The sequence below is a fragment of the Manis pentadactyla genome, chromosome 18 (genome assembly GCF_030020395.1).
Source record: "Manis pentadactyla isolate mManPen7 chromosome 18, mManPen7.hap1, whole genome shotgun sequence".
Lineage (NCBI taxonomy): Eukaryota > Metazoa > Chordata > Mammalia > Pholidota > Manidae > Manis > Manis pentadactyla.
The window spans coordinates 8,717,704-8,742,014 of record NC_080036.1 but is presented as its reverse complement, the minus strand read 5'-3'; the positions used below and the strand labels follow the sequence as shown (position 1 = coordinate 8,742,014).

Here is a 24,311-nt window from a genome sequence, read left to right as displayed (position 1 = left end):
TCTACAGGCACACACCTGATCATCTACATTTGCCCTCTTACAGCACTAAACTATGTTTTCTACCTTTATCTTGCATCTACCTACAACTTCAGCATTTTATTTTAAAAAATAATAATAATAATAAGGGAGAAATGTGGGATTCACATATAAATCAAGTATAAAAATCAATCGAGTAATCATATATGACTTGATTGTTTATAGTTCATGATGCGTGATCAAAACCGAAAGTTTCTGTGATGACTGCCCTTGCACTGTTCACCATGTAAGAACTTACTCACTATGTAAGAACTTGTTCGTTATGCTTCAGAAGATGGGAGACTATTGAGAATTAGGCTTGGGGTTGATTAATGATTGTGCATTGAGTCCCCTGTACAGAATTTTATTGTTGTTAACAACCATATGATCAATAAATATGAGAGATGCCCTCAAAAAAAAAATATATATATATATATTTAAAATAATTAATCTTCATATCCTCTGCCCATAAATATATATATATTTGCAAGTCATGTATCTTATGAGGGTTTAATGTCCAGAATACATAAAAAACTCCTATAACTGAACATCAAATGTTTAAAAATGGGCAAATAACTTAAAAACACATCCCTAAAAAAGATACACAAATGGCCAAAAAGCACATGAAAAGAAGCTCAATGTCACCTGTAATTAGGGAAACTCAACTGAAAATCACAAGGAGATACTACTTCTCACCCATCAGGATGGCTGTACAAAAAAAAAAAAAAAAAAAGAGGAAAAAAATTGCAGCTGTTGGTGCGGACACTGGAAACTGGAATCCTCGAACCCTGGTCCTGGGAACATGAAATGGTGCAGCCACTGAGGAAAACATCTGAGTGGTTTCTCCAAAAATTAAACAAAGAACCACTGTATGATCTTGCAATTTCACTCTTGGTTTTTAAAACAGGAACTCACAGACAGATCTGTACAACAATGTTCACAGCAACTTTATTCACAACTGCTGAAAGGTAGAAACAACCCCAATGTCCACTAATGGATGCATGGATAAACAAATGTAGTCTACTTTTGTGAACCTCAGCCATAAAAAGAAATGAAGTTCTGATACATGCTACAACATGGATAAACTCTGGAAACACAATGTTAAGTGAAATAAACCAGACACAAAACCCCAAAATTTGTGTGGTTCCACTTACTACATGAAGTACCCAGTCATCAAATTCACAGAGACAGAAAGCAGATCAGAGGATGCCACAGGCTGGGAGAGGACAGAAGCGGGAATTACTGTTTAATGTGTACAGAGTTTCTGTTGCGAGTGTCAAAAAAGTTTTAGAAAGAGACAGTAGTGATAGTTGTGCAACAGTACCTGAATTGTACACTATTAAAATGATTAAAATACCAAGTTTTTGTATAAATTCTGCCACTAAAAAAGACATACAAATAAAAAGGCTCACTCTTCATCTATCCAATTCCATGCCCCATGCGATGAAACTCTCACGAGTCTGAGATACTTTTAATGTTCTTTAATGGAAATACAAGCACACAAGCCATGCTAGTCTAGGTCTTGGAGCCCCTCACTGCTTGAGAGGGGAGAGAGCAAGCCATCATGTGGGCAGAACCCCCTTTCTTGTTTTGCTGTGCACACTGTGCAGTGCTCACCATATAATATGAACTTTAAAGAGCAAGATTAAGGACATTTGTGTCCACAATAATTATTTCATTAATGATATTATGATGAAGACTGCAGCCACCCTACCGTACCTGGTTCATTTATTCTGCCAAATGTATGCCTGGTGTTGTGTTTTCTGGTCTTGAAACACATTTCACAAAAATCAAAGTCATCACAGTTTCTGCATTTGAATCTAGGTCCATTGATAGGAAACATCTGACAGCCATCACACCTATTTTTAAAATAGTCATTGAGTTGATAAAGAGAAAGATGAAATTGTTTATTAAACTTAATACCAAAGAAAGCCATTCCTCCCAAACAAATCTGGCAATATAAAAATAAAAACTCACGTGACCCCAGGATGAACACTAGGCACCAACTCCATTTCCGATAGCAGGCCAGTCCAGTGAGACTGCTGAGGGAAATCAACGATGACGTCTTTTCCATTGGCACTGAAAGCTGGGAGAACAGAAACTGCCTGAAACATCTTTGCCACCAATGAAAACCTAAAATTAAAATAAGAACTATACCTAGCCATGTAATACTATATCATACTTATGTGTGTCTTACAAAGAGTACTTCTCTTTTGGAGAGATGCACTAAGTCACCTGTGGATGGAATCACACACAGTGCCCATTAGCGGCTGAGCTCGAGATAACTGAGGGGGCGGGTCACGGATGAACAGCTTAGGCCAGAGGCCGACAATTACTGAAGCCAGGTGGCAGGTACACGGAGGCTCATTATGCTTATCCTCTACTTTTAGGTATGTCTGAGATTTTCCAAAATAAGGTTTCTTTATATTATACAGGTCAAAAGCTCCATTCAGTACCTTAGGGAATAAAAATCACAGTAATGTTAAAGGGCTTCTTGCCCTTTTGTGAGTGTTCTGCTTGCTATTCAAAACCTAACTTTCAAATGAAGTTCTTTTTAAAATTTTTCTTTGTTTTGATTTTTAAAGCTTTTAAACTACAGTAAAATGTTAAATAAGCCATCCCTTCTTACGTAACCTCAGAAACTCTAATACCCCTACCTGCTGGGAAAGCCCCACCATTGTGGCCATTTCCAATCTAAGCTGTTTGACAGTTAGAGTTTTCTACAAGGCTCAAACAAAACAAAACAGGACCTCTTTATGACACACACAGAGTTTAAAGATAAAATAAAACTATATGCATATTTAATTATTTCTCATGCAACTGTTAAAATGGATACAAAGTATCCCACATGTCTGATTTGAAATCTCAGCAATATCAAGTTAAATATAAACTAGGAGGGATTTTATGTTTCCAGTTCCTAACTCCCAATATTTGTATATTTCCATTTCTTAAATTTAGTCCCCAATTTTTATACAGCATTAAAAAAAGAGAGATAAGAACAGTCCATGACCAAGGGAGTCAGCCACTCACATACAGGCCATTTGGCAGAATGACTGACAGAACAAGTTTATAGAACACAAATATCAGGTAAGACCAACCTATGACTGTAATGAATTGAAGACAAAAACAAAACCACTCTTCAATCAAATCTAATCCAAACTACAAACATAACCAGATGCCCCCTTATCCTAGATAATATATACACAGTTCCCATGACAATCGTTAACTCCATGCTGGCTCCATTCCTCCCGCCTTCTAGATAACATTTATTAAAATACCCATTCTTTGAATTGCCTTGCTTGCTTGAACCCTCCCCAAAATATTCCACATAAACCCCATTAGCCCTTTGCTGCTCTCACCTATGGGGACATCCTGTTCTCCAGGGTGCACACCCAGAGTGGCAATGAGTTAGTCAGCCTGACTGCTCAGCTACAGACGAGTCCCGGTCTATCGGGCACTGACTTGTGGAAGAACACTATTTAAACATCATAAGGCTTTTCTCATACTTGTTTTTCTTGCCTTTGACTGGAAAAATAAATAAATGATGTGCTTGTATTACCTGATAAAAAGCTACCATTAGGAGTTTTACTGCCTAGATAATATTACCTTTCACAACCCCCACACTTTGATGAGTCACAGATCCCCACTTGTACTTTGGTGTGGTGACTGAGGCTTTGACGCGAACTTTATCACCAATCTTGATGTGTGAAGGAGAACTTGGTGGAGGATAGCCTAGAGATCCCAATAATAAATGAACTAAATCAGCATGCGTTTCTGGGAATTCTGTGTATAGTCCAAAAAAAGCAAGGTAACTTACTGAAGAACATGCTCACCTATTAGTTCCACATGAATATACCTAACCCAGTAAGTGCCTCCTTTCTGCTGCCAATCACACTGCACGTTGAGGTCGTGTAAGCCATCTCTATCCAATTTGATTACTTTACCCATATCTCCTTCACACACTTCTTCATATGTTCGACAGCATCTAACCATCATTCCAACCTGAAGTTAAAGTCAAATTAAAAATCCAGTCTAGTACAGAGATGAAATGAACAATTTTAAGTATCATTATTCTACTCCAATGATTCCCTCTAGCACCCAGACTGCAGTCTCAGGATCATTTTACACTAAATAGAACCAGAACTCTCAAGAAAACTGGCTGTTTTGATGTCTGAGGAAGGAAATATATAAGATGAACCTCAGTCAACTTGTTCACCTAAAATAACATCCTGATCAAGAGGCATAATGGCTAAACACATCAAACCCATAACAGCCAATAAATTCATCATCATCATAATAAGCAAAACAAAGGTTTCTGGTCACCTTTGTAAGTACCAGGGCAGTTCACTATTCTGAAAATAATATAACAAGAAACAAAAAACAAAACAAGCATTTACTCTGTACATAGAAACTGTGTTATAAAGAGTGACCAGAGTTGATAAAGTTTTCTTCAAAGAACAGAACCCCAGCTAATAAATTTGTTAAGGGAAGACAAAGAAAATCACAGTTGTGCAAGCCCTCATGATAGGTCCAGAGGATGACATTTATGGCTCCTGAAGCACTGAGGTGAACAACTGAGAGAGCTTCCTGAGAGATGAGGCAGGCTGACAGGGCTCAGCCCAGCCACATCTGCATGCTGGGCCACACACTGCACTCTGGGCCTGGTCGCCCCGACAGCCCTCACTCCAGCCTCACAGAGACACAGAGGAGGGCTGAACACATGCACCTTCAGGCACATGCAATGGCATGAAAATAACTAGTTTCAACCACAAATAAACAGCATGAAAAGGAAAAAAAGGAGAGGAAACTGTGTAGGTTAAAAGACACTCCAGACACATATCACCCCAATGTAAGACTTATCATCTTCTTTGTATCCAAATTCAAAAATATTACTGCTTTAAAAAGCCATTTGGAAAAAATTGGAAAAATCTGAGCATTGGATATAAAGTATTATTAAGAAATTATTGTTTATTTTCTTAGATCATGTTAGGAAACTAAAGTCATATTATGTTGAAAACAAATCCTTTATCTACTAGGGATACATAGTGACATTTTCATAGGTGAAATGACATTTTTTCCAGAATTTTCTCTGAAATACAATGACAAGAACAAAACAATTGAAACAAAGAAGGATTTAAGGTGGATAAAGGACTACATAAAAAGCATGATTAGATTTTAAAAATTAGACGGCAGTGAGAAAAAGAAAAACAAGACGACAAGACAGATGCCCACTGCACTACCACGTTATGTTGTGATGTCAAATCACTATGGAGGACACATGAGACCAATATGATACTATATACCAACAATGATGTTTCTAAAAAGGTGCTGAAAATAGAAAGCAAAAATAGATACAACTGTATCCAAAATGGAAATAACCAAGAAGCACATGCCTCTGTGCCATACTGGGATGGACAAGCCACCTCTTGCTCTCTGGCTTTGGCCCCTGTGATTATCTTTTCCCCCACTGTCCTCTGATGCAGCCACAGCGGCCTCCTTGCTGTGTGCTATTCCCTCCCTCTCCATGCCTTTGACTTTCTGAGATGCTCAAACAGTTGAAAACCCAAGCACAGTGCAAGCCTCCAGCCTAAAACAATTACTCACCTGAATATTCTCTCTCACATACACAGCATAATCATCATTACTCAAGAAATCAGCACGTTTTTTGTAAGTCTGACTTTCCGTTACAACAGCACCCGTAGACTACAAAAGATAAATATTTAAACAGTGAACAGATAAACCTACTTAACAAGAAAGTGTGTGGAATCTACAATAAAGTATGAAACACTGTATTGTATTTTCCCTATAAAATATTTCACTTTAAAAAGATAAACCAATAGCACAGTAAGCAGAATGATTTCAAAAGCTAAAAGTACATCAAATTTCTGAAGCATTTCCATATTAATCCCTCAAAATGATTTACTCAAATCAGAAGTCAATTTATCATATAAAACATGATTTTTGAGTAAACCTTCTAATGACCACTCAACATGATTAGATGTTGGTGTAAGGATGTTTTGATGCTAAAAGTAGTAAAGGCACAGAAAGCCCAGTCAGCACTAATGTTAGCTATGTGCCACATAGAACCACAGAGATAAAACACTGTCCAAAATGGACAGTGTTCAAAATGCCCCAGTGCATTACAGAGGAGCCCAGAACAGGGACAGGTAGACATGAGCAAGGGGCAGCCACACAGGTGACACTGACCATGGCGTAGGCTGCATCGTCCACATCTTCCACCACCTCCTCATCCGAACACTCCTCGGACCCTGTGTCTGCATCCGAGAGACCCGTGGCCTGCATATCAGCGTGGTCCAGCAGCCACCCGACCAAGGCTTCCACACCTGCAAGCAAGCACACCAGCATGCCCACCTTGAGGACTCACAGAGCCGCCTGCCACAGGGCCTCAGACACTACATTTCCAAAGTAAACCTACGACAAATGGGTGGACACGTCAACTGAGACACCCGCAAGGAAAACGGAATACCAGGCAAGCTCGCAGCATTCCCGGAGGAACCAGTGAGTGACTTCAGGGCAAACTCTATGCTCCTTCTAGGGAACCCCATTTCCATGAGCTGAACCACGATAGGCAGTGCCGGAGCAGGGGACTGCCTGCGCTTCTTCGTTCTGACGGGGCGGATGTGCTGCACAGGGACGGGGGTCGTCGCCTCACTGGAGCTGCAGTCTTCAAACACCGGGCTTGATGGGTGAGTGGCCTCCACTGCCAAACACTGACACACGGCCAGCGCGGCAGCCTGCGCAAATGAGAGGCAGGTGACGTAAGCAGTCTAAGACGAGGGAAATTACAGATGTCTATGAATTGCAGTGCAGAAGTACAGAAAACTCAGACTTACAGTGTATTTTTACAAGAGTGGACAGAATATGTTAAAAATTGACAAAGACACATTTCATAGTAATACAAAGATCTGATGGTTAAGAATCTGCTTACACACCATGCCTAGTAAATCAGCCAATTAACACATCACAACAACCCAGAGTACTGAGCAGAAACAAGCTGAGCAAGTGAGCACAGTACACAAGGGCCTATGGCAGAGGAGAGAACCCCCTGTTCCCTGGCCAGTGCCAGTCCCCACTCTCCTCCCTGTGGGATAGCCCAGACCACCACAGCAACTGTCAACTACTCAAGGACAAATGGACCACTCTGAGGGTTAAACACAGTATAAAAACATAAGGAAGATGAAGGATATTGGGAAACAACAGTGGACCAATGAACATAACACTTCCCTGAGGTCTGCAGGTGGGAACGCCCCACCTCCAAGCACATGCCCCCTTCCCTGGTCTCCCTGGAACTCTGCTCCTCATCTCCAGTTCTTTCACAGAACCTGAGACTTGCTATTTTTTTAAACTGAGAAAGGAATTAGGAAGAAACCAGGGACACCACTGAACCTTCCAATGCTTATTAGGAAGTGTCAAAAAGCCTAGGGTTTTGTTGAGAAGTGTGAGTAACTCAAAAGTGACAGCTTCATCCTAATAGTTTACTATCTGGAACCAGACTGAGCTGAGAGCTCTGGCTCTGGTAATGAGGAGTTAGTTTGTACTGGACTAAGCCTCTGCTGACAGTAACTCTGTATGAAATATTTTTTAAAACTGTTTGAAGGCCCTGGAGAACAGCCGAGGCACTCAGAACTGGAATAGGTACAACCCCTGACCACAAGGGAAGGCCAGTGGCCAGACGCCAACAGCCAGCAGTGCTACTGGACTGCTGGAAGAGAGAGGCAGGGTTCAGGCTTGCCAGAGCTGTTATAGATAAGGGAGAAACCACAAATGTGCACAGAGACTGTCCTCAAATCTTTGGCTGATTCCAAAACCAAGCATGCGTGGGCCTCTGGAGAACCAGCATGAAGGGACTGCTGTGAGACCAGAGGGACTTCTTCAGCCACCCAGCGCTCAGGAGATGGTGGAGGTCCAAGTCCAGATAAGGTAGAGGGATAGAGGGACCTGGCTTCCTGTGAAAGCCCAGAAATGATTATAAATCCTGCAGAATTAGAGACCAGAAACCAGGACAAAAATAAATCATCATAAGAAAGTACAGAACTAAGGCTCCAGGGCACCGAGGAGAAAGCCAGGTGCTGAAAGCAACTGTGAGAATGAAATTCCACCACCTCCAGCAGAAGAAGACAGAAGGCACAGCCAATACGATGTAATATCCAAAAATTCCTGAATACAATAAAAATTATCAGATATGTAAAGAAGCAGAACCCCAAATTCACTATAATCAAGAGAAAAAAACTGCTAATAACAACAGAGCAACAGGTGGCCAAGGTGTTAGAAATGTTTTAAAGGTACAGTGAAGACAGATACAAAGGCTGAAGAGATCAGAACTATATGCTGGAGAGGAAAGCTATAATACTATAGAATAAGAACCGAACGGAAATATGCGATCGGAAAATACAAAATAATTTCTTGGAAGGCTTAACAGCAGATTAGATCCAACAGAGAGGAACATCCTGACCTTTAAAACAGAGCAATACAATTAACCATGAGACAAAGACTTAAAAACTTAACAGAACCTAACAACCAGACAGATGAGTAGACTTAGAAAAGAACAAAAAGCAGGAAAGGAAAAAATGATAGTCAGCAAGTCTCCAAATTTGGTCGGGGAAAAAAAATCAAGCCAAAGATACAAGAACTTAAATATACACAAAGAGGATAGGGAAAAAACATACACACATAGGGACATCTTAGTCAAATTGCAGAAAACCACAGAAAAACAGAAAATTAAATGCAGCCAGGGGTAAAACACAGGTATTTCATAAAGAACAGTAGGAATGCCAGTTGAATTTCCATGAGACTCAAGAAACAGAACATGGTAGGTCTCTCTCTGGTGCAACGGCCTTTACCTATTCTCAAAAGGTGACTCTACATCCCCTTGTTCCACTTCCATGTCTTTCCTCCTAACACGAGGTGCCTCCAATGACAGGTCCCAGTTGCACTCTGCCCAATTCACTATTAATCTGCTCAGTGTCCTCTTTTTATCCCTACAGGTGACTGAGCTCTCATTTTGGAGACTTTTGGACGTGACAAGTAGTTTGCGTTCGGGCCGGCTCGGAGGCGCACTGCACTTCCGCCCTCGCCGCCCTCACTGCGGCTGCCTGGAGCCCTCCCGTCAGCTCGAAGCAGCTGCTGCCTCACTCTGGATTCCAGGTCCCCACAGGATCTTTGTCTCTGGGGATTTTTATGAGGGTACTTTCTACCTGACAAACTCAGCACCCAAGGTTTTGCTTTTGTCTTTGATACTTTATCCAGAAATTTTTAGGTACTACATAGCTAAAAGAATTTGAAAAATATCTAACCTTCCAAGTTGTGGACCACAAGGGTCCCCTTCCCTCATGTCAGCCCTTCTGTGGGAATGTGTCCCTAGCCCCAGACCCCATGCTATGGGCTGCAGCTCATGTGCTTAGAGACAGGGTGGAGGGCTGGGAGTCTGGCTCAACAGTGTATAGCCCAAAAGGGCTTTGGCGAGAGGGATTCACACAAGCAAACGCAATATTCCTAAGTCTAATGGGGCTCCTTCATTAACAGTATTTCCTGGAAAAAGATCCCTCTGTGAATAATTGAGCATCTGTCCCACATTGAATCTAATTAATTTTTCAAGTAATTCACACAAATTCAAAATAAGATTAAGCTGCAACTCATTCATTTTCTACCTCGTATTATCATGCTCCATGAATAAGTGTGGCTAAAGTCTAGTCATATGAATTATTTTGGCATGTCATTTAAAATTCAGAATAAAGCCTTAAGAAACTACCACCTAGAAAAAAAAGTTGTTCACAATTCAATGTTCTCTATCAAAATTTCCAAGGCTGATAACTGTACCTCCAGCTCCTGTTTGTCAAATATGGCCTTCACTGGAGATGGCTGGGTGGCTGAGGCGAGTAACTGCTGCAAGAGGATCATTGGTGGCTGTGGCCCTTCAGGAGACATGTCCCCAAGGTCAGGAGATGCAGCTGCTCCATCATCTGAATTAAAAAAAAAACATGCATGACAGTTTCAACCACAACATTTCCTTACTATTAAAGGTAATGCACTGAGTAGGTTGAACTGGATATGATTTCTACGTCATCAAGCAACAAACAATCGAAATCTTCAAGGCTCAGACTCAAAACCAACCCCTAAAGAATTATCTTCTCCCTGCTTTTTGGTCTCTGTCCTTCATTAGTTCACCTCTCTCTTTCGAGCCAACAAGAGCTACTTCCAGAATTCTGCCCTTGGTCCAGTTCTTACACACTCTCTCTCTAGGTGCATATTCAATGCTTCAAAACCCCTTCACTGGACACCCAAGTTCCTTTCTAGCCCTACATTTTCCTACCAACTCTTGTTCAGACCACAAACTGACACCAGTTCCAAATGTGTCACATGGTCAGGATGATGTCCTTTTTTTTTTGGTCTCTTCTAACCCGCACAACTTAGGTGAGGCACTGAGCACTTCCTGCGTACCCCAAGCCCACTGATACCCACTGCCTGAGCCCATGCGGCATTTGAGTTTGCTCGTCTGGTTTGGTGGTACCTTCAACCAGTCCTCTAGACCAGGGGCTACACCATCTTTTTCTTCAAGGGCTAGAGAATAACCAGCTCAGGCTGACCAGCCCACATCCTGTCACAGCTCCTCTGTCCTGCCACTGAAGGACAAAGTGGCCTGAGAGAACGTGTCAGCAAGCAGTGTGGCTGTGTACCCACAAACTATAAAAACAGGCAACTGTGGTAGTTTGTCAAGCCCTGCTCCATCCAGAGCCCCCATTTTGCCCTGGCATGGATGGTGACCCCAATTCAGTGAGGCCACAGCTACTTCTTGAGTGACCAAAACAGCCAAGCCAATTCCCTGGACTCTGGGTCCCTAATCTTCTATTATTATGGAGTATTGTCTTAAAGGTCCCTACTATCTGATACACAATGAATCTGGACTTCCATTAGATTTACCTCATACTCAGATCATTTAAACTAAATTCATAATACCCTCTTAAGACTAAGTAACAAAACAAAAACACCCCACACTCCACTAGACTTTCTTTTTGCCAAAGGTACTCCTCACAGTCCTTCTTATAGCTCAAGCTTGAAACACCAGCCACCTATGACTTTTCACTGCTTTTCCATGTATCTGCTGGCCATCTGAATTTCTTCTTTGGAGAACTGTCTGTTCAGCTCCTCTGCCCATTTTTTAATTAGATTATTTACTTTTCATTTGCTGAGGTGCATGAACTCTTTATATATTCTGGATGTCAACCCTTTATCGGATCTGTCATTTATGAATATATTCTCCCATACTGTAGGATGCCTTTTTGTTCTATTGATGGTGTCCTTTGCTTTACAGAAGCTTTTCAACTTGATGTAGTCCCACTTGTTCATTTTTGCTTTTGTTTCCCTTGCCCAGGGAGATATGTTCATCAAGAAGTCTCTCATGTTTATGTCCAAGAGATTTTTGCCTATGTTTTTTTCTATGAGTTTTACAGTTTCATTACTTACATTCAGGTCTTTGATCCATTTCGAATTTACTTTTGTGTATGGGGTTAGACAGTGATCCAGTTTCATTCTCTTACATGTAGCTGTCCAGTTTTGCCAATACCAACTGCTGAAGAGGCTGTCATTTTCCCATTGTATGTCCATGGCTCCTTTATTGTACATTAATTGGCCATATATGGTTGGGTTTATAGCTGGGCTCACTACTCTGTTCCATTGGTCTATGGGTCTGTTCTTGTGCCAGTACCAAATAGTCTTGATTACCGTGGCTTTGTAGTAGAGCTTGAAGCTGGGGAGCGAGATACCTCCCACTTTATTCTTCCTTCTCAGGAGTGCTTTGGCTATTCGGGGGTCTTTGGTGGTTCTATATGAATTTTAGAACTATTTGTTCCACTTTGTTGAAGAATGCTGTTGGTATTTTGATAGGGACTGCATTGAATCTGTAGATTGCTTTAGGCAAGATGGCCATTTTGACAATATTAATTATTCCTAGCCAAGAGCATGGGATGAGTTTCCATTTGTTAGTGTCCTCTTTAATTTCTCTTAAGAGTATCTTGTAGTTTTCAGGGTATAGGTCTTTCACTTCTTTGGTTAGGTTTATTCCTAGGTATTTTATTCTTTTTGATACAATTGTGAATGGAATTGTTTTCCTGATTTCTCTTTCTGTTAGTTCATTGTTAGTGTATAGGAAAGCCACAGATTTTCAGTGTGTTAATTTTGTATCCTGCAACTTTGCTGAATTCTGATATTAGTTCTAATAGTTTTGGAGTGGAGTCTTTAGGGCTTTTTATGTACAATATCATGCCATCTGCAAATAGTGACAGTTTAACTTCTTCTTCACCAATCTGGACTCCTTGTATTTCTTTGTTTTGTCTAATTGCTGTGGCTAGGACCTCCAGTACTATGTTAAATAACAGTGGGGAGAGTGGGCATCCCTGTCTTGTTCCTGATCTCAGAGGAAAAGCTCCCAGCTTCTCTCTGTTCAGTATGTTAGCTGTGGGTTTATCATACATGGCCTTTATTATGTTGAGGTAGTTGCCCTTATATACCCATTTTGTTGAGAGTTTTTATCATGAATGGATGTTGTATTTTGTCGAATGCTTTTTCAGAGTCTGTGGAGATGATCAAGTGGCTTTTGTCCTTCTTTCTGTTGATATGCTGGAAGATGTTGATGGATTTTCAAATGTTCTACCATCCTTGCATCCCTGAGATGAATCCCACTTGGTCATGGTGTATGATCCTTTTGATGTATTTTTGAATTCGGTTTGCTAATATTTTGTTGAGTAATTTTGCATCTACGTTCATCAGGGATATTGGTCTGTAATTTTCTTTTTTGGTGGGGTCTTTGATAGTTTTGGAATTAGGGTGACTCTGGCTTCATAGAATGAGTCTGGGAGTATTCCCTCCTCTTTTATTTTTTGGAAAACTTTAAGGAGAATGGGTATTATGTCTTCTCTGTACGTCTGATAAAATTCTGAGGTAAATCTATCTGGCTCCGGGGGTTTTGCTCTTGGGTAGTTTTTTGATTACCACTTCAATTTCATTGCTGGTAATTGGTCTGTTTAGATTTTCTTTTTCTCCCTTGGTCAGTCTTGGAAGATTGTATTTTTCTAGGAAGTCGCCCATTTCTTCTAGGTTTTCCAGCTTGTTAGCATACAGGTTTTCATAGTATTCTCTAATTATTGTTTGTATTTCTGTGGGTCTGTCGTGAATTTTCCTTTCTCGTTTCTGATTCTGTTGATGTGGGTTGATTCTCTTTTTCTCTTCTTAATAAGTCTGGCTAGGGGCTTATCTATTTTGTTTATTTTCTCAAAGAACCAGCTCTTGGTTTCACTGATTTTTTTTATTGTTTTATTCTTCTCAATTTTATTTATTTCTTCTCTGACCTTTATTATGTCCCTCCTTCTGCTGACTTTAGGCCTCATGTGTTCGTCTTTTTCCAATATTGATAATTGTGACATTGGACTATTCATTTGGGTTTGTTCTTCCTTCCTTAAATATGCCTGGATTGCTATATACTTTCCTCTTAAGACTGCTTTCACTGCGTCCCACAGAAGTTGGGGCTTTGTGTTGTTGTTGTCATTTGTCTCCATATATTGCTTGATCTGTACTTGAATTTCTTCGGTGATCCATTGATAATTTACCAGCATGTTGTTAAGTCACCATGTGTTTGTGAGCCTTTTTGCTTTCTTTGTATAATTTATTTCTAGTTTTTTCCCTTTGTAGTCTGAGAAGTTGGTTGGTAGAATTTCAATCTTTTTTAATTTACTGAGGCTCTTTTTGTGACCTAGTATGTGGTCTATTCTGGAGAATGTTCCATGTGCACTTGAGAAGAATGTGTATCCTGCTGCTTTTGGGTGTAGAGTTCTGTAGATGCCTATTAGGTCCATCTGTTCTAGTGTGTTGGTCAGTGTCTCTGTGTCCTTACTTATTTTCTGTCTGGTGGATCTGTCCTTTGGAGTGATTGGCGTGTTGAAGTTTCCTAAAATGAATGCATTGCATTCTATTTCCCCCTTTAGTTCAGTTAGTATTTGATTCACATATGCTGGTGCTCCTGTGTTGGGTGCATATATATTAATAATGGTTATATCCTCTTGTTGGGCTGACCCCTTTATCATTATGTAATGTCCTTCTTTATCTTTTTTTACTTTCTTTGTTTTGAAATCTATTTTGTCTGATATTAGTACTGCAACACCTGCTTTTTACTCCCTATTGTTTGCATGAAATACCTTTTTCCATCCCTTGACTTTAAGTTTGTGTATGTCTTTGGGTTTGAGGTGCGTCTCCTGTAAGCAGTATATAGCTGGGTCTTGCTTTTTTATCCATTCTGTTACTCTGTGTCTTTTGATTGGTGCATTCAGTCCATTTACATTTAAGGTGATTATTGAAAGATATGTACTTATTGCCATTACAGGCTTTAGATTTGTAGTTACCAAAGGTTCAAGGGTAGCTTCTTTACCATCTAACTGTCTAACTGAACTCACTTATTGAACTATTATAAACACAGTCTGGTGATTCTTTTATTTCTCTCCTTTCTTATTCCTCCTCCTACTTTCTTTATATTTTGGTGTTTTATTCTGTTCTCTTTTGTGTTTCCTTTGACTGCTTTTGTGGGTAGTTGATTTTATTTTTTGCCTTTAGTTAGTATTTGGTTGGTCTGCTTTCTTTGCTGTGATTTTATTTTCTCTGGTGACACCTGTTTAGTCTTAGGAGTGCCCCCATCTAAAGCAGTCCCTCTAAAATACCCTGTAGAGGTGGTTTGTGGGAGGCAAATTCCCTTAACTTTTGCTTGTCTGGGAATTGTTTAATCCCTTCTTCATATTTAGATGCTAATCACGCTGGATAAAGTATCCTTGGTTCAAGGCCCTTCTGTTTCATTGCATTAAATATATCATGCCATTCTCTTCTGGCCTGTAAGGTTTCTGTTGAGAAGTCTGATGATAGCCTGATGGGTTTTCCTTTGTAGGTGACCTTTCTTCTCTCTCAGGCTGCCTTTAATACTCTGTCCTTGTCCTTGATCTTTGGCACTTTAATTATTATGTGTCTTGGTGTTGTCTGCCTTGGGTCCCTTCTGTTGGGAGTTCTGTGGGCTTCTGTGGTCTGAGAGACTATTTCCTCCCCCAGTTTGGGGAAGTTTTCAGCAATTATTCTCCAAATACAATTTCTATCCCTTTTTCTCTCTCTTCTTCTTCTTGTACCCCTATAATGCGGATATTCTTCCGTTTGGATTGGTCACACATTTCTCTTAGTTTTCTTTCATTCCTGGAGATCCTTTTATCTCTCTCTGCGTTAGCTTCTATGCATTCCTGTTCTGTGGTTTCTATTCCATTATTGGCCTCTTGCACCTCATCCATTCTGCTTTTAAGTCCTTCCAGAGACTGTTTTGTTTCTGTATTCTCCCTCCCAGCTTTATCCATTAGCTCTTGCATATTTCTCTGTAGCTCCATCAGCATGGTTATGACCTTTATTTTGAATTCTTTTTCAGGAAGATTGGTTAAATCTATCTCCCCAGGCTCCTTCTCGGGGGTTGTCTGGGTTATTCTTGTGTAGGTCATATTCTTCTGCCTTTTCATGGTGATAGAGGTAGTCGTGGGCAGTTCGCACATGTGTCAGGTGGGAGAACAAAGGCCCTTCTTGCTTGCTGGTCGCCTTCCTCTCCTGTGGGAACGGCGACCCCTAGCGGCTTTTGCTGGGCAGCTGCACGCAGACGGGGTCTCTGAGTCGGGCCCAGGCAGCTGTGAAGGAGGCTCTGGGAGGTTGCTGTGGGTGCGGCCGCTCTCAGGCTGCTCCCCTGCTATGGCGGGGTCACACCAGAGGGGGAACGGGCACGAGGCTGTTTATCGCCATGAGGGGCCTCAGAGCTGCGCTGCATCCCAGAGGGTTAGGGCGCCCATAGTTCCCCGGGATTCCCAGCTGCTGAGCTGAGTGTGCCGGGATGCTTCCGTCCAGCTGTGAGGCCCCTGTCCTTCTAAGACTCTCAAAAGCACTCGCTTTTCATTTGTCCCATGGGCGCCGGCTGTCGGAACCCGCTCGCAGGTTTTACTGTTCCATATTCCTAGTACCCAGCACCCCATGCACTGTGTCTGTGCTCCCGGTGCAGATAGCTAGGGCTGGGTGTTTAGCAGTCCTGGGCTCCCTCTCCCTCCCCACTCCATCTCCTCTCCTCCCACCGGGAGCTGTGGTGAGGGGCGCTCGGGTCCCACCAGGCCGCGGCTTGTATCTTACGCCCTTCGTGAGGTGCTGAGTTCTCGCAGACGTAAATGTAGCTTGGCTGTTGTGCTGTATCTCTGGTCTCTCTTTTAGGAATAGTTGTATTTGTTGTATTTTCAAAAATATATATGGTTTTGGGAGCAGATTTCCGCTGCCCTACTCACACCGCTGTCTTGGCTCCTCCCCCTGCTTTTCCATATATCTTATAAAAAACTACCCAGCCCATGTCTACTGGAACCTTCTATTTTTCATGCCTTCCCCAGGAAGACACCATATCACTTGACACAAAAACAGTTCTCCCATCTCCATGATCTCCCTCTTTGTACCTCACCAGCAGACCTGTCATCCCGAATAGCAATCCCTATCACGTGGGTCCCTGCCACTGCTTTCCAGGTCGGCCTTAAGTTCCTCCCTGGGATTTAAGGTGCTGTATCACATGACTTCTACCGCCCTCCAGCTTCAGTCCATATTCACCAGTGAACCCAGAGCTTATTGCAAAGCAAAGTGCCTCAACACTTTCCCAAACACTCACTGCTTCCCCCTGTGCTCAAATGCCTTTTCCACAAACCCAGGAAGTCCTTATTATCCCGCACCTACAGTCTGCCACACCCTTCAAAGGCTGCCTCCCCAACTCTCAGCCCCAGTGCACCAGGTACTCCTACTGAGAGCGGTGTTCACACCACACTGGCCCGTCCCTCACACAGAGCCATATGTGCTTTCTCTCCCCACCCTGACCTCAGAGAGTAAGGATCATAAATAAGGACTACCTTATCCCCTGGAATCTTTCAATAGTAGATTGATCACAAAATATTTCATGGCTTTTGTTTTTTTCTACTCAGAGATAGCTCATTCTAGAAAACCGAAGTAATATAAAAAAGAATGAAGAAAATAAAGTCAGCTGAAATTCCACTGTCACTATTTTAGTAAACAGATGAATCTATGTCATATCTACAAACAGATATACATAGCAATGTGCCTTTTTCATTTTCATGTTTCCATGACAACAAACATAGGTTTCATCATTGTGAATGGCACCACAGTATTCCACTGGATGGACACACCACCTAATAATGGGCATTTAGGTGTTTCCAGTTTTCAACATAAAACAATACCAACAAAGAAGCCACAATAGGCATCTGTAAACATTTATCTTCATGCCTTTTTGTGTGATAAATTCCCACAGGATGACTTGCTGGTCAGTGCATGTACAGAGACAGACAGGGACAGGTACATGTGTGCATGCACTCTAAAGTCTTGCCTTTCCTCAAATGCCCATTACATGGTTGTACCACTTTAAATTCCCACTAGCAATGTGTTGAAGTAGTGTTGCTTTCTTGGAAATGAACCACCTTAGGGTCTTGTTAAAATGTGGACTCTGACCCCCTACATCTGCAGTGCAGCCTGAGAGTTTGCATTTATGGCATGTTCAATGCTGTCAGTCCTTGGGCCCCACTTTATCAAGCGAGGCAGGAGAGGACTGTGCTCCCTACCTCCCTACCAGTCCCCTCAGTCTCTGTGCCATTAAGACAAAGACAGCACCCTTGGCAATTTGCTCATTACTGGCCAGGGTGCACGTCTCCCTTGCACATTTAGAAGCCATCTCTATTTCCCCTCTATGGCCTGCTTGTTCATGCCTTTGCCTGTTTCCTATTCGAATATCTGCCTTTCTTACAGAGCTGTAAGAACTTCCTTAAAGAGATACCTGCATGAGCAGCTATGGCCTCCTGAACAGCTGGCTGGGATAAGATCTGCCTGAGCTGGTCCTGGTGGGAAAGCAGGGCACGGCCCGCCTTCAGGATGTACAGCTTCAGCTGCTGGCACCTCAGCAGATCCAGGTCCACTTGTCCTGTGGGAGGAAAGGACTCAGCAGGCACAGACACCCTGCTCAGGCTCTGCCCCTCACAGCTATGCGGCCCTGGAGAAGGCTGCTCCCTGCACCGTAGTTCCACTGCTGCCTCATGGCACAAACAATGCCCTGTCTGGTAAGAATCAGCTGACAAGCCATGATGGGAAATGCTGGCTAAGGGACAAAGCTAGCTGAATTCTGGACATGCTGTGGTTTCCATGCACACACCCTCCATAGCCAGAGATGTAACCTGGAGAGTTAAAGTTGGTCACCACTATAAACAATGCAGCAGTGATCACAGGAATGGGGAGAAATGGATGAGAAAACTCAAGGGGAGGGGTCAGAATGAGCCAGAAGTTACAAATGAAACCTCAAGAACTTCCAATGTGTAAGAAGTCACAGAGAATAGCTCTCAAAGAACATGTAAGAGGCAACGTAAGGAAAAACCAAAGAGCAGTATTCTAGACCAAAGGAGGGAAGAGTTTAAGCATGGGTGGGTCTTACCCACAAAGCAAGGCAGATCCACACATAGGCCCTGCTGGGTCAGGTGGTAACAAGGCCAGAGTAAAGCTCCTAATCCGCAATTGGGTCAGAGAACCATGGCTGGAAGAATAGCAGGGAGCAAAAGAACACAGACTCTTCTTCCAAAAGCTTGTTCAGAATAAACACTGGCACCGGGAGGCTGGGAGTATCAGATGCCTCCCAGCACACATTATTCTTTGCATTACACACTCTTGCCAAAGTCCCATGTGCACCATAACTCAACAAATGGTCAATCCATCTAACCCCAAAGACGTCAGCAGTGACAGCAATTTGCTCTGACAGATGATGAACACTGTCCAAATAATACCTGCCAGACTTGTCACTGTTTCATCAAGAAGCACCAAGTACTGACCTGCAAACCCCTGTTTAAGTGACTTCTTTATTTTGTGTTTTTCCAATTTGCTTCCAGCAAGGTTCACCAACTGAGCCCATACAGAGAGCATGGGCTCTGAGAAGGGCAGGCTGGTGACACTGAATGCCACAGCAGGGAGCTGAAAAGAGAGCACAAAAAACTTCAAAGTGTGTCCAATGAAATGAACAAATGAAATGTTCTCAAAGTTATTGTATCACATATATCCCTAAGTCTTTTTACATCTAAGAATAATTTTTAAAGATAACATTAAAGACAAGAAACTTTAATGTATAGTAAATCTAACCTAATTTCCTCTTTACCAACTTGTCAACAATAATTAAACCAAGGTGGTAGTTATTATCTTCTTAGACATTTTCTTTCTTTCTCAAATTTTCTACAATGTGTATATATTCCTATAATAATGAAAAACAATATTTTATAGAAAGGTAAAGTCAGACTGCACTTAGGTTACCTCAAAATAATATATATCACTTACTTTCTCTATGCACCCCTAAACTCATGGATTTAAGACAACAGCAGCTGCTACGTAAGTCATGCCACTGAACACAATTCATAAGCATTTTCTAAATGAGGGTCATTTTTTTAAAGAAATCATTTTTTATGTTGAGTTGTTCGATAAAAATAAACTACATAAATTCATGTTTTAAAATAATTAAAATTAACAAAGTTACAAAGTACTTCCTAAGTTGCTAATGTCCCTTTATGTCTTTGAAGCTAAAATAAGACATGTGAACTACAAATCTGTATTACCCCTGTGAGACAGGCCTTATTTATCATGGGAGCACAAAGCAAACAAAGGCAGAACAAGAGATGGTTTCCCGCACATCAGATAGCTTCCTAAAAGGCAGACTTAAACTACTGGAATCAAGTTCTTTCAGCACAGATGTCAGAATCCAGTTCTAGCACAAAGCCCCTTCCTTCACCATGGTATCTAGTAAACAAGCACAAGTTCACCTACTGGCTTTAGCTGATTCAATGGGCAGACGCGACACATGCGCATATCTGAGAACTGCACAGTGATTCTGCCCTTCGGGGTGATGCGGGTCACGGTGCCTTCTCCAAACTCATCATGCAAGACCTGTCCGCCCAGGCGCAGACGACTGTCGATGCCTCCAATCACTGCCAGCACTGCCATAAGGCCCCCCACTTCAGGGTTCTCTGAGTCTGGGAAGTAGTCCTCCAACAGTGCCTGAGCAAACAGAAAGCCAGCTTGGAGAGATCCCAGGGAGCTGCCTGCTTTTTACACAATTACACCAAATTCACTTTTTTATGAGTTTCTTTGACAATTACTTCCAGTAAAAAATATTTCAGTATACATCTTTGAACAAAATACATAGCATTTTAAAAAAACAGCTTAACAGTTAAATTAACACCCTACAGAGAAAAATCAGACTTGGAAATGTGGCACCCACCCCATCCAATGGCTTTCCCATGCAGCTGTGGGTGACAGAGCGGAGCTGAGCATTGATGTACTTGTTTATGAGTCCATTCCACTGGGCCAGTGAGTGCAACGTGCGGAGCAGGGCCACCACCTCTTCTGCCAGGGTGCTGCTGTGGGTGGCGGTCAGAGAGGCCTGCGGGCGGGCCCTCCGCCTCCGCAGAGTAGATTCTGAAACACAGGAGGGAGGAGACAGGAGCTACGTGATGCCCTGCTCCGCTAACCAGGACACAAACAAGGAGGAGGGCTCCCTACCTCTGAGAAATGGGATGTCTGAGGAGCAGGTGGTCAGCAAGCTGCCCAAGAAACCAAAAAGCTTTTCTACGAGGCACTTCATGTCCCTTGCCCTTTCCGTCTTGTCCCACGATGGAAGTACTGCTTGTAATAAATGCACAGCTAAGATCTGATTTTTTAAAAAAGGCAATATAAAATAGTAAGCATTAAGGAAAAATCATTATCTAACACATTGAGATAACAGATTTTTATTTTCTCATTTTTGCTCCTATAATTGATATTCTCAGATTTGTTCCTATCATCTGATATTCACTATTTCACAGCCAGATAATTATACCCAAGCTTATTAATAAGGTGTATTTTAAAAAATAAAAATAAGAGGTTAAAAAAATAAGCTACATTACAGATGCAAATATTTACCTCCTTTTCATTTAATTCTTCTCAAGACAATTACAACTCCTGTGAAGCAGATGAGAGCAGCTGGTAGGACTTATCACTTCATAGAAAGCAACTTAATCGGTTTACAATAATAAAGAACATGAGCCCCTTGCTTCTAAAAAATGTGCAAGTGCTAGTTCTAGTTCTTTTCTGCACTTATTACTACAACTGGGAGCACTGGTATCTTGATGTCACCTCCTACATGGACTCCTACAGTCCCAAAATTCACCCTGGGCGAGTATTAGCCTAGCAGCACAATTACCTGCCGCTGCAGCGAGGCTGCAGTGAAAGGCGCATGTCCCTCCACGACCTTCATGAGCAGGGCAATCCACTGCGGCGAGCTGAGGGCGGCACACATGTGTGGCGTGAGAGCAATACTGCGCACGAAGCCCAGCGTGCACCAGCTCCGGTGCTGTTCCCGGCACACCTGCCTGTTTGGGGAAGCTGCCAGAGCGAAACAGATTAGCTTGGCACCAAATTTCTAGAAATAAATACTCAGTGTAACCTTTAATTTACCTATTACATTATTCTCATTAATCTGATACTTTATAAATGTACTAAAATTTCACTAATTAAAAGTGAGAGGAGCATAAGACTTAGCTCAAGGGGCATTCCACATTTTTAAAACCTTTGAAATACATGTGGTTCTTGAAGCTAATTATGGAATTTTATCTACTTACTATTTCTAGGTAGTAGGGAAATGATTCACAATTCAAATAGCACTTATTTATGAGAGTGCATCTATTACATTTTTTAAATCTCATGTTTTAAATATCCCCCCCAATGACCTTGGTTTGTATTTAATCTGCATCATAAATTTTCAGTCCAAGTTTAAGAAATTTGCATTAACAGAACAAGATGAAGAAGTTTTCATGAGTTTTATTCAATGCGACTCTGACTTGACAGTGACCCTGCAGGCTTCTGGCATCCAGGTTTCCACCCCTGGGCACCTGAGGCTCCCACTCCCTGCCCCCATCCTGGCAGAGGCCCTCCGGCAGGGCTCATACCAGGCGACCTGCTTGAACGCTCACCCAGGAACAGCTCACCTGCCCCACCTCCCAGGGCCTAGCCCCTGCTCTCCAGCCTTACAGGGACACCACTTTTTAGACACACATACTCACTCTCAGCCACACTCACTCACATGTACATATTTATATTCAAACACATAACATGCCAATCTTCACACTCATGCCCCTACCACAATCACACACTCATAAACACATTCACTCACTCCCAGACTCAGCCTCATTCTCAAACTCAGTCATGTGCAATTTGCCACTCACACTCACACCCAAATTCACACTCACACATGCACATAAACATGGACCAGTACACAGATATTCACTCAAAACCCTTACACACACATTCACATTCACTCAACCCTTCAGTGGGATGAACTGCATCCCCCAAAATTTATGTTCACCCAGAACCTCAGAATGTGAACTTATTTAGAAATAAACTTTGTAGATGTAACTATACTGGATCAGGGTGAACCCTAAATCCAATGAAAGTGCTTACAGGAGGCAGAAAAGGACATACAGACACAAAAAGGGAGGCGTCCCTGTGAAGATGACACAGACACTGGAGTGATGTGGCCGCACGTGAAGAAGCCTGGCACCCCCAGAAGCTGTAAGAGGCAGGAAGGATCCTCACCTATAGTCTTTGGAGAAAGTCCAGCCCTGCTGACACCCTGACTTTGGGTTTCTGGTCTCCAGAACTCTGAGAGAATAAAGCTGCTGTTTAAGCCACTGTTATATGTTAAACTATGTTCACCTCAAAATTCGTATGTTGAAACCCTAACCATGAGTAACTCAAAATGTGACCTTATTTGAAAATGGGGTCACGGCAGATACAGTCAGTTTAAATTAGGTTAAACTGGATTATGGTGTGCCCCTAATCCAATGTGATTATCGTCTGTATAAAAAGGGGAAATTTGGACATAGACGTAGGAAGAGCGCCATGTAAAGAAGAGGGCAGAGAGATATCTACAAGCCAAGGAATGCCAAAAATAACCAGAAAAAACACCAGAAGCTAGGGGAGAAGCCTCGAACAGATCCTTCCCCCACAGCCCTCAGAAGAAACCAACCCTGCTGACACCTTGACCTTAAATTTTCAGCCTCCTGAACAATGAAGAAATAAATTTCATTGTTTAAGCCGCCCAGCCTATGGGACTTTGTGTGGCAGTCTAAGCAAACGACTACAGCTACCAAGTTTCTACTGAACTGTTAGCAGCCCTAGCACACTCACACACATACACACCCCACCACACACACATTCACAGCCCCAGCACTGACTCTGTGGGCCCACAACTATTCACTGCGTACATGTCTTGTCCATCGTTCCACTTTCCACTAACATCCGCAGCAGCCCACACAGAGTCTTGGTGGCTTCACTCTGCATGACTTCAGCATGGACTCCAGCAGAGAGACAAACAGTTTGTAGTAAATTAACCGTGCTGGTGAGCATCATTGCAGTGGGGTGAATGTTCCTTTCCATTTGTTCAGCTTCTGAGAAAAAAGTTATCAAAATAAGAAACTGTACTCTCAAATAGAATGGGAAAATATTCCTGCATGTTATTTAATATCACAGTATAAACTGTGGAAAGGGAAGCAGCTCTTTACAAGAAAAGATACAATTCAGAATGCATTAAACGCTCACCCTAATCATGTCTGCTCCAACCTTCCTCAAAGAAAATGAGCCTTTAAAATTCCAGTTAATTTTTTTAAAACCTCAGCATATAGCTCAGAAGCACGAAAACAATTTCAAGGATTCATTTCTTTAGAAAGACACCTTATCAAATGTCAAAAGCTGGTTGCTGACAACCTACCTTTAACAAAGATGAAGAGCCCTTCTCCACAGAGGGTAACCAGAGGCTCTGTGTCCAGGCTGCTGGCTCTTAGAAAAGGAGGCACTTGCTGGTGGCCAGGCCACCTCTCTCTCACTCAGCCAGCCCTGCTCAGGCCCCAGTGTCCCTGAGTGACGCCCACAGGCAGAGAGCTGGGAAGAAGTGGGGCACCTAGACACTGCACATCAGGTGCCATGATTAACAAAGCCAGCACTGCCCATCTATTCGGAGCCACATGGCTTCATAATATTGTATGGAGCCTCTCAGCCCCATAAGGTAGGCACCACCTGTTACACCTGTTTATTCAAGCCCCTCAAAGCACACATGTGGAGCACAGTCTTTCGCATGCTTCACACCACCTGCTCTCAACTGAACTTAGCTGCTCAGGTTTCCT

General features: G+C 42.3%; 1 protein-coding gene across 5 annotated transcripts in view; it reads right to left on the bottom strand.

Annotated features, from left to right (window-relative positions):
* The window catches only part of HERC2 (HECT and RLD domain containing E3 ubiquitin protein ligase 2), a 278,650-nt gene that overhangs the window by 110,700 nt on the left and 143,639 nt on the right, over positions 1-24,311 (bottom strand). For 4 of the 5 annotated variants that reach the window (XM_036876980.2, XM_036876984.2, XM_057494741.1 and 1 more), the window contains 15 exons: positions 23,397-23,579; positions 21,335-21,516; positions 20,656-20,803; positions 20,375-20,571; positions 19,921-20,151; positions 18,942-19,080; positions 17,903-18,046; positions 9,853-9,995; positions 6,503-6,770; positions 6,223-6,359; positions 5,620-5,718; positions 3,849-4,017; positions 3,622-3,747; positions 1,993-2,101; positions 1,735-1,874 (listed from right to left, as the gene is read on the bottom strand). In XM_036876980.2, coding sequence (XP_036732875.2) covers positions 1,735-1,874; positions 1,993-2,101; positions 3,622-3,747; positions 3,849-4,017; positions 5,620-5,718; positions 6,223-6,359; positions 6,503-6,770; positions 9,853-9,995; positions 17,903-18,046; positions 18,942-19,080; positions 19,921-20,151; positions 20,375-20,571; positions 20,656-20,803; positions 21,335-21,516; positions 23,397-23,579 — 2,415 coding nt within the window. The remainder of the gene's footprint in view (positions 1-1,734; positions 1,875-1,992; positions 2,102-3,621; positions 3,748-3,848; positions 4,018-5,619; positions 5,719-6,222; positions 6,360-6,502; positions 6,771-9,852; positions 9,996-17,902; positions 18,047-18,941; positions 19,081-19,920; positions 20,152-20,374; positions 20,572-20,655; positions 20,804-21,334; positions 21,517-23,396; positions 23,580-24,311) is intronic. The other variant, XM_036876983.2, reaches the window with a different exon arrangement.